The sequence below is a fragment of the Pinus tabuliformis genome, chromosome 6, assembly GCF_031772625.1.
Source record: "Pinus tabuliformis cultivar Carrire ecotype Pingquan chromosome 6, CPIR1, whole genome shotgun sequence".
Classification (NCBI taxonomy): domain Eukaryota; kingdom Viridiplantae; phylum Streptophyta; class Pinopsida; order Pinales; family Pinaceae; genus Pinus; species Pinus tabuliformis.
In genome coordinates, this window is record NC_142292.1 from 726773729 (window position 1) to 726787434 (window position 13706).

The window sequence follows — 13706 nt, forward strand, 5'->3', positions numbered from 1 at the left end:
TAATTTTTTAATAGAGAGATTATTTTTTGATGAAATCTTGATTTGTGTTATTTAAACTAGTGTTTTTATGGTATATATTTTTACTTTATATACATTCAACAAAAAAAACTTTTAAGAGACTTAGATTGTTTGAGAATTATCTATCAAACTTATTTCAATAAATTTAATAAATAAAAACTTTTAAGAGACTTAGATTGTGTGAGAATTATCCATCAAATTAATAAATTTTTAGGAGATTTTAAAAAAATTAGATTGAAAACCCAAATTTCCAAAAAGCATCTGCTGAAGAAAACTCGCTAAGGTAAATGGCTGCTGTCCCATGAAATCCTCAATAAAGAACATTCCACGAAAACGAAATCCCCTTCCACGACAGCAAAACTGAAGCTAGGACTGGCTGAACACGGCCCAAGCGTCGTTTCGAGTTACAGAGCAACCATGCTGATACGCAGTGTTTATGTGCTCCTAATGGGGCTTTGTTATGCATCAACTTTTGGTTTAGTTTCGTCATCAGAAGCTCATCCCGGGTATGATTCAGGAACATGTGATGTGGGTATCTCTACTTCAATAGACCGAGGAAGAATTCTAGATATATCTCATGCATACCGAGAAGATATGCCTGTTTGGGACTCTTCACAGGGACTGGGCCCTTATCTCTGGCTGGCTGCAAGCATGAAAAATGGGTCCATTTCAAACAATTCTGCGATGAAGATGGGTGCCCATACAGGTACTCATGTGGATACCCCTGGTCATGTTATCGACGAGTATTATGATGCCGGGTTTGACGTGGATACACTTGATCTCAGGATACTCAATGGTATTCTCTTGTAACTGTTATCCGAATTTTACTGTGACTGATGGTATTCTTTTGCATTTATGTATCTGGGTTAGTATAAGGTACTTCAGGATGTGGAGCCAGTTTAACATTAGGAGATACGAAATGTCAGTTTTTCGTTTTCCTTTACTTATTGAATAACAGGGACACGCTATTTCAGTTGTATGCTCGCTTTGTGTTTCAGATATAACACTTCTTCTGTTTATCCAAGGAAATCACATCTTCTATGTGAACCAATTTGGTTCCATTAGATTTTCTATACGCAGCCGATAACCCTTCCCCTTCTGCATTTGGGGATTGTTGGGGGTTGGGTCGGTAGGATGATTTGGACAGTGCCCCGAGGTGTACTAGACTGCTATAAGCGGTATCATTAGCAGAGAAATTGTGATGATTGAGTAATTGAAGTGGAGTTTCCAAGTCAGGATGAGATTAGGTTTAAATTTGGGCCTGTCCTTAGGGATGAAGTTTTTCTTTCTTTTCTAACGTGAACTCCTTTGATTAGAGATGTTACAAAGCTCCTCATAATATCAGCGTTAGTTTTTTTTTGTTTTTTGGTCAGCTAAACCCTTTTGACTGGAAATGATACCTGCTTAAGGTATCAGCTTAATGATAAGATGGCATTTGGCTATAATGTCACAATTGAGTGGTAGCTATTCAGTGAAGTCATCCATAAGAATGCATTTCGCCTCAACTGTAAGAATGCATTAGCATGGGAACTGCCATTAACAACAACTTTGTATTACCACAGAATGAGTGTTTGTCGTCTTAACACAACTGCATACCTTAGCAGGACTTGGCGTAGATAATTATAACAAGCAGCATGTATGGCTAGTTTTGACTGTGGGTCATTATCGTGGCGAATGCTCCAAACAGCCACTAGACCATAGCGTGTAACTTCTATTTTGTTGCTGTAAGTAGTGTGTCGGTACTGGCCATTCATACCGGTTCGCTCCTTGAGGATCCCAAACTGGTATGAACCAGATTGGCAGATATCTGAATAAGCCGCCAGCCTGCGGATACACGAATGTGTCATTTTGGATAATAAAACATAAAATAAAGGTCAAAAGATGGAAAAATCAGTCATAAGTGATAATATAATTATTAAAGTGAAAGGGTAGAAAAGAAAACTAAAAGAGAAGGTTAACCTAAGGAAAGATAAAGGAGAATGTCAATTTTTTTAAAGAAATATAAAGGAGAATGCTATTTTATTTTTTTTATTTCACACGGTCTAATAATAGTTCATGATGTATCAGAGTGGTTCTAACATCATTGGACTAACACAACGCCACATCACAGAAAGACTTGGTGATGATCATTATAACAAGCAGTATGTATGGTTGGTTTTGAATGCGGGTTATCATCGTGGCAAATGCTCCAAACTGCTACTAGACTATGGCGTGTAGCTTCGCAGCGTCTATTTTGTTGTTGCAAGTAGTGTATTGTAACTGACCGTCGGGACCGGTTCGCCCATTGACGATCCCAAACTGGCCCATGGACCAGATTGGCAAGTTGGTTCCAATCTGAATTGGCCCCCAACCCGTGGATCCTCTAATGTGCTATTTTGGGTAATAACATATAAAATAAAAGTCAAAAAAAGGAAAAATTAGTCATACTTGGTAATATAAATTCTTAAAGTGAAAGGGTAGAAAATAAAAAATAAAAGAGAATGTCAAATTAAGGAAATATAAAAGAGAATGTCAATTTAAAGAAAGATAAGGAGAATGTCAATTTTTATTTAAATTTTTGTCATTACCAACAATAGTTCCAGGATATTTCAGAGTATTTCTAACTTCTTACATCATTGGACTTCATATTAGGAAAGTAGATTTTCACATTCCATTTAGAATGAAGATTTAACAGATTTTAGGATTTTAGCATGTGAGGACTGGCAAGTTTGCATTATTTCAGGACTGGATCTTATTATGTATGAGGGTATCACATTGGCAGTTAATAAGAGTATGAAGTCCTCTATGTACCCTAATGTTGGTGGTGTTGACTTTTGAAATCATTTGTCATGACCTTAGTAAAAATGTAGTTTTCACTCACGCCAAAACCACTGGCTAGGCATGTTAAGCATTTTTCATAATTCTTGCACTTGGACTAACCAATTTCATCAAAATTGGAGTATGTTGACTTCAGTAACAATATGGTGGATGGACTTGGATCTATAACTAGCACCAAGCACTAGTACTGCTGACCCTGTAGGATCAAGGCAGAGACAAGAAGAGGCATAGGGTGCAACTAATATTGAGGATCCCATTGATGATGTGTGGTTCTTTGTTGTAGCATGATGCTTTTTGGACTCTAGATGACATCTATATTATCTAGGTATATGTATTTTGTTTCAGATATGTATCATACTTGGTGTTGTTTTGCTATATACATGAGCAAACCTTGCTTATTTGGTGTCCAATGGTTTGGATTTATTTTCATTTACATGAATATATATATTCTCAATTAAATTTTGTAAAATTTAGTGGAATGGTTCTTCAACCTTTTTTTTTGGCCGGTCTCATTCTTGGTCCTGGTCTTGTCCCAATCCCGATCTGACCCTTGGCCAGTTTCGGGTTCTGGTTCTGGTAACTACGATTATAAGATGTTTTTTTGGAGGCAGAGATTCTATACCTTTAAGTAATCTTATTTCGTTCCACAAGGAGGTTTGTCCTGGAATGAGAGGTTGGTTATGATTGTAGCCCCTTTTAGTATTGTCTGTGATGAGGTATACCAATTATTTATTTGTCCAAACTTGCAGCACATTGCAGATTGCTTTAGGCTAATTTTAAATATGGAATCAATTTTTTTTCAGATATACCATATCACCTTCTCAATCCAATATCCAATTATAAGTAGTTTTCGATGCTATCTTGATGCCTTGCAATTATGGTAGGACATTCGAAAGGTGAAAGAGAAAGGTTTATGTTGGGATGGAGAAACTAGGATGAAACTTTCAAAATGGTAAACAATCCCAAGAAAAATCTGGATATTATAAGATACGTATTGGTTAGTGCAGCACAACTATGACAGTCTTAATCGGTCAACCTAGGGATAAGTTATCAAAATCTGGTCATCCTTACAAATTAATGTGAAGAAAATTTGACTACAATATAAATAATTGACTATAAGTAATATACATCATAGTCAACCGAACTTTAAGTTTCTTGATATTATATTGACAGTCATGCACATGAAATAACAACACAAATTAGTACCATTGCATTCCTTTTCTCATGAAGAGGCTTGGCCTTTGAAGCATACCTTTTTTCTCAAGTAAAGAACTTTATATTTGATTATTTCAAATTAGAAATCAAAATATACGTTTCCTAGCGTTTCGGCTCTTAGGCGTTTTACCAAAATGTCCTCAGTCTAACCTATTGCAACATATTATAGTCTTCCTTTATCAAAATAGATCCTGTATGGGACCTCATGATTCTGATACAGAAGTATCCTTTTTTGCCAATGTCATTCAATAGACCTATCCTAAACTAAATAGAGATATCCTCAGAATAAACAGTTTAGAGAGCCCATCTAAAAGGGTACTTTAACATATTTAGAAAAAAAGAGTATTTTCTCTGCATTCTCGCTTAGACAGTGTACCTCCCTGCAAAGAAATAGCTTTTTCTAAAAGGAGATTTGCTTTTGTATTGAATTCCTTGTAAATGTGTGCAAAGGAGATTTCTTCAAACTGACTTTTTACCTCCAGAGATTTTTCCATTATAGAACCTAAGGCTAAGTTTGAAACTTGACAACTACCATTAGCCCAATCCATCAGAAGCTTTGAATTTCCTAACTTCCGCAACCTGCTAGCACCTTTTTCAACTTCTGCTTTCATCAAAATCCACAAGACATAAAACTCAGTTCTATTATTGTTTCCTTGACCTTCTCCATATTTCAAAGGAAAATAACAAGAATTAGTTAAAAAGAGAATGACCCTTGCTCTACACATACCTGGGATAACTTGAGATGCTCCCTCAAAGAAACCCCAGGATTTTGAAAAGTCAATGAGAGGTTCCTTCAGGCTTCGGAGAGCTTTCTTCTTAAGAATCTTCCAGCATTCTCCTTAGGAGAGCTTGTTAATTTTAGTTAACAATGGTATGTTCTATGCTTCCAACAATTACTTCAATGTCTTTTAGTTAGCTCAATGGCAATTTCCAATAGAAATCACATTAACCATCACATTGACAGTAACTGTAGATAGAACATGAATAATAAAGGTAGAAGACAAGCCAAGACAAGAGAACACCAGAATTGGCGAATGGTAGGGAAAAACCCCAAGATGGGGAAAACCTTTTGATCAATTCTTCTTATTATTAGATCAAATGTTCAACAGAGAGAGAGAGAGAGAGAGTACAATAAAGTCAAAATTGACTTACCAATAAATGATCAAAACCACTGTCCAAAATAGCCCTGTCAGATCTGAAATTCTGCGCTCAGTCAACAACAGTCAAATCAGCCCTAACCAGAAAGTCAACAGCAGTCAAAGTCTGGTCAGACTTCCCCAAAATAGCTCAGTCAAAGGAGAGAGGAACTCAACCTCTCTTGCTGGTCAAATTCAGCCCAAAAATTCAACAAATTTGCAGTCAAATTCGGTCAACCTGAAGTCAACTCTGTGGTCAAACAGGCCTGCAGTCAACATAGGCAAAAGTACCTAGATCAACTTGGTTTTTGTGCTGATAAATGAGGTCTGCTGAGACAGATTCTCCCAAAAAAATCAAAGTCAAAAGCTGCCCAAAAAGTCAAAGTCAACACTTGTCAAACTGCAGAAAACTTCAGATTTTTGGCCCTGTAATTTTTGTCCTCCTTTCTGCCACAAGTGTGAGAAAAATCAGCAGCCCAATAATAGTACGAATCAATCAAATGAGGAGAGAGAAGGATGTGTGTGTTGATGAGATGCCAAATGAGGTTTGAGGTCATCCTTATTTATACAAGTGTTAAAATTGGCAATTAGGGCCAAACTCCATGCGGGTCACTTTATTTATGGCAGCTGATATTTTTCTTAGATTTCTCTCATCGAGAGGTGTAGGATTGATCTAATGATCATCCGATTCCGACATGTATTCATGGAGATATGAATTTATTTGTATTCTTGACAATTTGTCTAGGTCGGTCAACAAGCAAAACAAGGTTTTACACCCCGAGCTTATCCTCAACGTGGCTATAAAAGGAGGCGTCCTTGTGGCATAAACTCACTCATCTCATCACTCATTCTTCTCTCTCTCCTACGCATTAGAGGAGCAAATCTCTCACACGTGTCGCTGGAAGAAGGAGGACGCAGATTAGGGAGCGTTGACTTGGGTTGACCATGGAGTAGAAAGGCTGATTCTTGGCAGCGTTGACCAGCGTGGAGGATACTTTGATTGTGGTTTGGGTTGGGCAGCCTCTCCTAAGCTAGCCGCATTTCTGATCAGCATGACCACCCTTTGACCAATGTTGACTGTCAAGGGTTGACCACAGATCTGTCCCTGCGTTGACTGCAGTTTGACCATCATTTCAGACTGTTTTGGGCTATACATTCTTGTTGTTGGAGGCCAAGTTGACTGAGGTTGACTTGAGGTCAATTCTGACCTGTTTGACCAGCTTTGACTTTGCTGGTTAGGGTTTTGTTGTAGCTGTCATAAAATTACAAATTTGTGTAATTGTACTATCTCTCTCTCTGTTGAATTATTGAAGAATATAAGAAGAATTGATCAAGGGTTTCCCCGCATTGGGGTTTGTCCCTGGCTGGTGCCACATCTTGTGTCCTCTTGTCTTGGCTTGTCTTCTACTGTTTATATTTATGTTCTATCTGCATTTTACTATCATGCTGATGTGATTGCTATTCTGGAAATTGATATTGGGCTAATAAGAAAATTTGAAGTAAATTGCTCTTAAGCATAGAACATACCATAATTTAACATGGTATCAGAGCTGAGGTGAAGACAAAGCCCAAGCAAGAGTGAAAGAGCAATCACCGAAGACAGTTGGAAAGGACAAAAGGCTTCATGGGTTCCTCATCCCACTTCCCAGCCGAAGACAAGCTCCATGAGAACTCTGACTATCACGGATGGAAGATGTCTCTTGATTTGACATTAGAAGAGCAAGAAGTGTTGGACTATGTGAGGGGTAAAATTCTGGAGCCTCCATCAAATGCACCGGCTGCTACAAAGAACAAGTACACTAAGGGTGAAGTCAAAGTGAAGAAGATTATCCGAGATTCAATTGACAAGCATCTAGTGGCCTTCATTTCTGTGCTGAACACCTCCAAGGAGATCTACAACAGATTGGTAAGCTTGTTTAAAGTTAGTGATGCAAATCAAGTTTTGTTCCTCAAAAATAAGCTGGAGGATATTAAGAAAGGCAAGGACGAGGATATTCAATCCTACTTCTTAAGGATCATTGAGATCAAGAATGATCTTCTATCGATTGGAGAAGTCATTCCTGATAGGGAACTAACTATCACTACCCTTGGAGGGCTCCCATCCGAATGGTATATATTTAGAACCACTCTTCTCAACAATGATCGAATTCCGGATTTGAAGAATTGATGTCGAGATGCATTCAAGAAGAGACAAGGATGATGGAGCAAGAAATGCCTTCAAACAAAGGCAACCCCATTGCTTTCTCCTCTCATGCCAAAAGGAGAAATAATTCTCGGTTTAAAGGACATTTTAAAGGAAAGCTCGGATCAAAGGTTGGAAGGAAGGGAAGATGCTTTGTTTGCAATAAATTTGGCCACTATGTGAGGGAGTGTCCAAATAGAAAGGACACATCACATGATGATGATCACAATCACTCAAGGGGCAACTCCAGCAATCAAAGGAATGGAAAGTTCAATGGCAAAGAAAGAGGAATGCGGGAAATCAAGGAAATGATCAACCCTCCAAGAAAGAAAGGAACTCCAGGTATGAATCAAATGTTGTTAACAATAAGTAAGACAAGTATTATCTTATATTGGCCCTGTCCACTACCTCTCCTCTGGACTCGTTGGGAAATTGGCTTATTGATAGTGGTGCCTCAAGGCACTTCACTGGTTACAAGGAAGCTCTCTCTAATCTAATAGAGAAAGAGACAAACTTGGAAATTATTCTTCGAGACAAGTCCACCTATCCTGTAAAGGGTGTAGGGAATGTTACTCTTCAATTAAATCAGGGTAACATGATCCATTTGCAAGAAGTTTTATATGTATCGGATCTCAAGAAGAACTTGGTGTCCATTTCGGCAATGGAAGACAAAGGCTACAAGGTAGCATTCATCAATGGAAAGGTACGTGTTTGGAAAAATAATTTTAAAGATGCTTTTACTCTTGGGTTCCGGGTTGACTCTTTATATCAAGTTGGAGGAAGTCAATGGGGGGTCATGTCTTGCGACACATCTCTTCAATCTGAACTTTGGCACCAAAGGTTTTCCCACCTTCATTATAAGGCTCTACCCGATGTGAGACAGATGGTGACATGGATGCCCGCGTTCAAAGTAGAGCATGAAGGTGTATGTTTGGGATGTGTCGAAGGAAAGCTTAAAAGGGGACCATTCCCCTCAAGCCATAGCAAGTCTACAGATATATTGCAGTTGATCCACTCCGGCATATCTGGTATGATGCCCGTAAACTCTTTGGGAGGATATCTATATTATCTCACTTTTGCAGATGATTATTCTCACGAGACTTGGATATACTTCTTGAAAAAGAAGGATGAAGTGTTCACCTGGTTCCATCACTTCAAATCCTTGATTGAAAATCATACCGAGAAGATAATCACGATACTAAGGACTGATAATGGGACCGAGTATGAATCCAATGAGTTCCATGACTTTTGCAAAGAAGCTGGCATTAAGAGGGAGACCACAACACCATACACTCCTGAGTAGAATGGTGTGGCTGAAAGGAAGAATCATATGATTGTGGACATTGTTCGTGCCATGCTCCATGATCAAAGGCTTTCGAAGTTTCTATGGGCCGAAGCTGTGAATACCACCATATATGTTCAAAACTGATGCCCTCATCAAGCATTGGATTCCAAGACTTTCGAAGAAATGTTCACTGGTAAGAAACTCGATGTCTCTCATTTTAGAATTTTTGGAAGTCTTGTATACTTTCATGTGCCGAAAGAGGAGAAGCAAATTGGGTGTATCCCGAAAGAAAGGAATCTTTGTGGGCTATAGCGAAAATTCTAAGGGCTATAGAATCTATGTGGCTGGTCAAAGGGAAGTCGATAGAATTCATGATGTCACCTTGGACGAAGATATGGCTCTTAGCAAGGTTGACAATCTTCTTATTCTAAGGAAGGATAAAGAAGCTGACATCAGGAAACCGGATGAAAAGGAAGATGAAACGATGTTGGATGTTGCAGAACCTATGGATCCTATTGATCCTCCTCCTCTAAGAAGAGGCCCTCATGGCTTAAGGGGACTCTTGAAGACGCTGAGAGACATATTGCACCTAGAGGGACTTTCCGTGAAAGTAAGAAGCCGACCAGGTATCAGGGATACTTTACCATTATCAGCACCATCATTCAAAACGAGCCTACATTATTTGAAGAAGCCGTGAAGCATCAAGTATGAAAGGATGCTATGAATGAAGAATACGAGTCCATCATGAAGAATGATGTCTGGGATGTGGTCCCCAGACCCCAAGACAAATCAATTGTCACCTCGAAATGGCTTTACAAAATCAAGCATGGAGCCGATGGTAGTGTTGAAAAGTACAAGGCTCATTTTGTTGCTCAAGGCTTCTCTCAAAGGAAGGTGTGGATTATGATGAGATATTTGCACCTGTTGCCCAATACACCACCATCCGCTCGATCATAGCCCTTGTTGCTTCGCAAGGATGGAACCTACATCAGATGGATGTCAAGACCGCTTTCTTGTATGGTTCGATTAAAGAGGAAGTCTATGTGGAACAACCCGAGGGGTTTGAGATTCATAATCGGGAATCTCATGTATGCAGGTTGAAGAAAGTTCTCTATGGGCTGAAGCAAGCACCCTGAGCTTGGTATGAGAGGATCGATAACTATTTGATGAAGCTGGGATTCACTAGGAGTGAAGCCGATCCGAACCTTTACTTTAAGGTTGAAGATGATAAGCCTCTCATACTGGTGCTGTATGTTGATGACCTCTTTCTGATTGGTGCAGATCCTCTCATTCACAAATGTAAGAGGGAGTTGGCTTTTGAATTCGAGATGAAGGACCTAGGACTGATGCACTACTTCCTAGGGTTGGAGGTCTGGCAAAAGGCAGGTGAAATTTTCCTATCTCAAGGAAAATACGTGGTGAAGATATTGGAAAGATTTGGGATGGTGGACTGCAAGCCCGTGACTACCCTAATGGAGCTTAACTTCAAGAAGTTATGTAGTAGTGTCGTTGGACCTGTATTGGGAAATGCTTCTGAGTATCGTCAACTCATAGGAGCACTGATGTTCTTAGTGAATTCCCGTCTGGATATATGTTTTGCAGTCAACACTTTGAGCCAATATATGGTTGAACCTCATCACTCGCATTGGATTGGTGCCAAGAATCTTCTGAGATATCTTCGGGGCACAACCATTCATGGACTGAGATACACTGCCAGATATGTGAGGCTGCATGGTTATTTCGATGTTGATTGGGCAGGCAGTGTGGTGGACCAAAAGAGCACTTCCACGTGCTGTTTATCTTTGGGTTGTACTTCGATATCCTGGATGAGTAGGAAGCAGAAGTCGGTGGCTTTGAGCACCGCTGAGGCTGAATACATTGCTGCAAGTATGGCCTCCTGTGAAGTTCTCTGGTTGCGGAAGCTCTTTAGTGAGTTGTTTGGACATACACTGGATACTACCATGATCCTCTGCGACAACTAGAGTGGGATTCATTTATTAGAGAATCCTGTATTTCATGATCGCTCCAAGCACATCAATATCAGGTACCACTTTATTCAGCATATGGTACAACGAGGATCAATAAGGCTCCATCATATTGGGACTGATGATCAAGTTGCTGACATTTTGATAAAGCCCTTGGGAAAGGTCAAATTCTTGACTTTCCGAGAATTACTAGGAGTCGTGGAGAGACCCTCTTATGAGGGTCCTGTATGATATTACATTGAGCTCTGGGAGCTCCGAGGGGCTTCGGGTACTTCTTGGAGCGATGAGCAACCATAGGGTGAGTGGTTCAACATTCCCCTAATGGTTTGCTGTGTACAGGATGAGTGGTTCAACCTTCCCCTGTGATACCCTGTGGCGACATGTAGGCAGGATGAGTGGTTCATCCTTCTCTTGCTGAGACATCCTACCCATGCAGTCTGGGACTCATGGGAAGTACCTCTCATCTAGCCAATGAGTAGGGAAATGAGGATAGGGACCATAGTAGTGCCGATGGATGCATCGTGTAACTACCGTACTCCCTATGCTAGGATGATATTGATCTCGGATCAATTGGAACTGACTTTGGGTCAGTAAGAGTGGTATGACACACTTTTTTTATTGGAACTGACTTCAGGTCAGTAAAAGTGGTATCACACACTCTATTTATTGGAACTGAATTCGGGTCAGTAAGAGTGGTATGAGACACTCTCTTTATTTGTCACTGATTTCGGATCAGTAAGAGTGGTATGACACACTCTCTTCATTAGGACTGACTTTGGGTCAGTAAGAGTGCTATGAGACACTCTCTTTTATCTGAGACTGACTTCAGGTCAGTAGAGGATGGTATGCTACATTCTCGATCACTTCTTCTTCATAGTTCAGCAGAGCAGAGCAAAGCAATGCATTGATGACAGAGATAGTACTAACAGACAGATGGATTAGCAGATGGAGTTCTCCCTAGTTGAGAGGGAGTGTTAAAATTGGCAACTAGGGACAAAATCCATGTGGGTCACCTTATTTATGGCAACTGATATTTTTCTTGGATTCCTCTCATTGAGAGGTGTAGGATTGATCTAACGATCATCTAATTCCGACATGTATTCATGGAGATATGAATTTATTTATATTCTTGACAATTTATCAAGGTCGGCCAGCGAGTAAAACAATGTTTTACACCCCCAGCTTATCCTCAATGTGGCATATAAAAGGAGGAGACCTTGTGGCATAAACTCACTCATCTTATCACTCATTCTTCTCTCTCTCCTATGCATTAGAGGAGCAGATCTCTCACACGTGTGGCTGGAAGGAGGACGCAGATTAGGGCAACATTGACTTGGGTTGACCGTGGAGCAAAAAGGTTGATTCTTGGCAGCGTTGACCATCGTGGAGGATTCTTTGATTGTAGTTTGGGTTGGGCAACCTCTCCTAGGCTAGCCGCATTTCTGATCAGCATTTCAGACCCTTGTTTGATCACCCTTTAACCAACGTTGACTATCAAAGTTGATCACAGACCCATCCCTGAGTTGACTGCAATTTGACCATCATTTCTGACTGTTTTGGGTTGTATATTCTTGTTGTTTGAGATCGAGTTGACTGAGGTTCACTTGAGGTCACTTTTGACTTGTTTGACCAACTTTGACTCTGCTGGTTAGGGTTTTGTTGCAGCTGTCATAAAATTACAGATTTGTGTAATTGTACTATCTCTCTCTCTGCTGAATTATTGAAGAATATAAGAATTGAATAAGGGTTTACCCGCATTGGGGTTTGTCCCTGGCTGGTACCACATCTTGTGTCCTCTTGTCTTGTCTTCTACTGTTTATATTTATGTTCTATTTGCATTTTACTATCATGCTGATGTAATTGCTATTCTAGAAATTGATATTGGGTTAATAAGAAAATTTGAAGTAAATTGCTCTTAAGCATAGAACATACCATAAATTAACAACAAGTTGTTGAGGGTCAAAAGACATGTCGTAGGCTTCATGGGCCTACATAATGATGTGGTTGACATTGACAAATTACACATGTGGGCTTCACTTTAAAAATGTTGGAAAATGTAACTAGGTTCAGTCTTCATTTAATGTATTTGAGTCATCATGAAATGTACTTGTCAAAAGAATAAAGAAAAGAATTTTTATTATTGTAACAATGACTTATTAAAGCATGGGTTCATGCTTGGGTCATCATTATATTAGTCAAAGTCCCCATTGTGGACTCCTAGGATTAATATTGAGTTTATAGAGTCATTGTATATTCAAAGAGACCCTTCTTGGGCTTTTGAATCATGTAAAAAGGTTTAGTATTGAGTCAAATATGATTTATGTATCCTCCACACCAAGTCGGCCTAGAAGAGATCAAGTCGGCCTAAGGACACCAATTCGACCTCCCTTGAAGCCTATAAATAGAAGCAAGTTGAATTCATTTGGAGCATCTCATCTCAAGCTAGTTTGATATCTCTAAGGACGCTAGAGAAGTGTGAAGTGGGTCTAAGGAAGCTAAAGGAAGTGTGAGTTGGGTGGAGTCTAAGGAGAAGAAGAAAATCAAACTTTTGGTGCCTCTCTCTCTCTGTTTCGTGTCCTAGTTTGGGAGATCGAAGTCTTCCAAGTTTTGTTGGTACCGGAAGCTACTGCTTGATGTAGGAAGCTGCTACATTAGTCGAAGTTGTTGCAAAAGAGGTTGAAGATCTGGAAGGCTGACTTGGTGTGGAGGGAAAGTTTGGTCTTTGTCTAGGGTGAAGATTCTCTAAGAATACTATTGAAAGAAAGAGAATTTTGATTGGGTTTTCCCCTCGAGAGGGGTTTTGCCCTAGCATAGTGCCTACATCTTGCGTCTCTTATTTTGTGATCTTCGTACACACATAATATGGTAATTGTTTGATGAAAGATAAGATAATAAAGAAGTAAAAGAAACCAACATAACTCACAAGTAATTATCAAGAAAGGAGAATCAAACCCTAATCTATTTGCATTGATTTTCCAACATGGTATCAGAGCTAAGGTCAAGAAAAGTTGAAGATCACTTTGTTGGCATGGATTCTCCCTCTTTGATGAACTACATAAGAATGGGTA

The 13706-nt window shown here is 39.5% G+C and overlaps 1 protein-coding gene across 1 annotated transcript in view; it reads left to right on the plus strand.

Annotated features, from left to right (window-relative positions):
• Positions 1–250: 250 nt before the first annotated feature.
• Positions 251–13706, plus strand: part of LOC149260762 (cyclase-like protein 3) — a 418966-nt gene continuing 405510 nt past the window's right edge. The window contains exon 1 of the mRNA XM_089421058.1: positions 251–814. Within this exon, the coding sequence (XP_089277184.1) occupies positions 436–814 (379 nt within the window). The 5' untranslated portion in view covers positions 251–435. The remainder of the gene's footprint in view (positions 815–13706) is intronic.